Genomic DNA, 2,885 nt, shown 5'->3' with positions numbered 1-2,885 from the left:
TTCCTTCCTTATTTCTTTCATGAAAGAATGCCATGATGACATTTGAGGAAGAAAAAATGCAGTTGGCATGTGACGACTTAAAAACTACAGAAAAGCTGTGTGAAAGTGAAGAGGCTGGAGTAATTGAAACAATCAAAAATAAAATTAAGAAGAACGTAAGTACTATACCGTTAGGTAATGAACTGTGTGCTACTTATTTAAAACATTGTTCATTTCCTTGGTTTTTGGTATTTAGAATATGGCTGAAAGCACCAAGCATTTCTTATGGCTTTTGATCATGTAAAATGTATTTCTTAAAACAAGAGAAGCCCCCCTTCAGTCTTTAGAGCCATTCAGTGCACGTTCTTTTAGTATCTTAAAATTATCTTCTTCCATAATGGGCCATGTGGCAAGGGTTTTTGGAATCAGGCTTTCATATATGTAATTCAAATACAGTACATTTTGTCGTAATTCAGGAATTCAGCTGTTTACCTACCTTTGCCCAGGCCTCACCAGCCTTTGGTTACAAATAAAGTCACAATAACATCATAATCCACTTTTGCTGATTTTTCTTTCACCTTCCAATGCAAAAGTTCTAGGCTTTGGAGAAGTATCCTCCTACCCCTGATATTTCTGGAGTGCCCGGGGTTCTCACATATGTCACTTACTTAGCTGACAGACCAGTCTGTTGGTTATGGTCAAAAAGCCACCTGTCTTTTCTACTCCTTCATATCAGTCCAGGTTGCTTCACCTCTGCTTTTGTTTATGATGTCCACCATAAAAAAGCCACTGCTGGGCCAAGACCATTGTCTCCTAATGCTCCAGAAAGGCCAGAGTTTTTCTTGGTTGCGCTCTCGCCAAACCCTACATCCAATCAATGTGCAAGTCCGGTTGACTCTCTTTCTTAAATACCTCCTGAATTCATCTACTTCTCCCCGTCCTCCTGCCATTTTCCTAAGTCAGCCACCAACTCTTATTGCATAAGACAACCCTCACTGGCATTTCTTCCTCTACTCTGACTGTCCTCTAATTCATTCTCCATAATACAGCCACTAAAATGCGAATAATATGTTGCTGGCTTCATTTTCAGTGCCCCTGTCCCCCACCATTGCCATTACCGTAAAGTCCAAGCTCCTTAGTGTGACTGCTTTGGCACTTACTTTTCCTCTGCGTAGAACATTCTCCTCCCTCTTGACCTGGCTCATACTCATTCTTTACTTCATCGTAGATGTCATTTTCTCCAAGGACTCTTGCCTCAGCCCCCAGCCTTGTTGTGTCTCCTATGGGTTCCCATAGGTCCTTACACTTTATCCTTCAGAGCACTTACTACATTACATGGTAATAAGATCAGCATTCCCTCATTAGACTGCAAGCTTATTTACCTATCTGTCCTCAGTATCTGGTACCATGCCTAGCACATATGTTAATATTTAACATTTGTAATGTGTCTTTGCAATTTAAAAAGTATTGTCACATACAGTATCTTATTAGCCCTTCCAACAACCCTGCAGAGTAGATGTTATTACAAGCAAAGAAACCAAAGCATCAATAGATTGACTTTTACCTAAGCAAACAAAGTAAGGAGTGCTGGGACTAGATCATAAACAACTGTGACCATGATGAATTATGCTAATCTAGAAAAAAGAGAAACTGGTCATTTTGTTGTGTCATATTTGCAAAAATCCTCTCATTTCTTATATCATTGTAAAAGCACATGAAAGCTATTTTACTTACTTTGTTTACTTTGTATTAAGAATGCAGTGTTCTACTTCAGAATGATTTTTCTTCATTTAAAAACATTCTTTGCGATAAAGACTAACATCTTATTAAAAAATAGGGGTTTTTGTTTTTTTGCTTATTCTATTTGTTTTTGAAGACCTGAGCACGAATTTCTTAACATACTTAAATAACCTACATTTTAGTAACCTTTAGTGAGAGCTATAAACTAGTATTTTATAGAGGTAGTCAGCTTAAGAGGCTATGACTTAAATTTCAAGTTCAGCTTGTGATTCATTCAAAGCTAATTTTTAATTCCAGGGTATTTTCTCCCAACCTAAAATGTAATCAGTTTCCAACCCTCACGTCTCAGTCGCATGCACCAAAGGAATGAACCCTAACATCAGTCCTACCTGAAGGTAGATGACTACAAAGTGGCTTTTCAAGTTATCTGCTTTGGGGAATGTTTTATACCTTTAATGATTTTTATTTTGGATAATTAAGAACTTACATTGTTTTAGAAAAGGTAAAACTTTGTGAAGTTCTGTGTTGGCTTTCATGTTTCCCATGAGCTCAGCGTTTATCATTTAGAATACTTGTCTTTAGTGAAAACGCTCTTCAGCATTATATTGTTAACAAAGCAAAGCCAGACCTACTAGAAATATAGAACTACCAGGCTCGTAGTATCAGTTTGGTCTTGGCTTTCAGTGACTGCCATATTTTAGTGAAATTATTTTGCACAACAAATTAATGGCTGTATGTATGGAAGGAGTATTGTACTTGTGTGTGGCTTAATCAGGTGTGCTTTCTTTCCACCAAATAGGTTGATGTCCGAAAATCCACCCCCACTATGGTTGATCGGCTTCAGAGGCAGATAATCATAGCTGACTGTCAAGTTTACCTGGCTGTGCTCTCGTTTGTAAAACAAGAATTGTCAGGTATGCTAAAGCATTATTTTTAATGGCTTTCACTATTCAGTGAGCACAATGGGTAATAATCTTTCTTTAGAATGCCTCATATTTCAGTCTTTGAAAATATGTGGCACCTCTCTGGGTCATGATACTGATTGATTACTTGGAAAATTGAAACTACAGTGGCTCAAGGTGTGTTGTTTAGTAGAGTACTTTTAGTACCAAAGTCTGTGTTCATCCTCTTTTCTCAAGATAGTTGTCATACTCAGAGAAATTACC

At 37.6% G+C, this 2,885-nt stretch overlaps 1 protein-coding gene across 1 annotated transcript in view; it reads left to right on the top strand.

Annotated features, from left to right (window-relative positions):
• The window catches only part of TTC39C (tetratricopeptide repeat domain 39C), a 116,064-nt gene that overhangs the window by 58,464 nt on the left and 54,715 nt on the right, over positions 1–2,885 (top strand). The window contains exons 3-4 of the mRNA XM_019656145.1: positions 27–155; positions 2,519–2,633. Coding sequence (XP_019511690.1) covers positions 27–155; positions 2,519–2,633 — 244 coding nt within the window. The remainder of the gene's footprint in view (positions 1–26; positions 156–2,518; positions 2,634–2,885) is intronic.

This window comes from Hipposideros armiger, unplaced genomic scaffold, assembly GCF_001890085.2.
Source record: "Hipposideros armiger isolate ML-2016 unplaced genomic scaffold, ASM189008v1 scaffold_255, whole genome shotgun sequence".
Taxonomy (NCBI): domain Eukaryota; kingdom Metazoa; phylum Chordata; class Mammalia; order Chiroptera; family Hipposideridae; genus Hipposideros; species Hipposideros armiger.
Note: the sequence above shows the minus strand (reverse complement) of the source record. Positions and strands in the feature narration are given on the sequence as shown.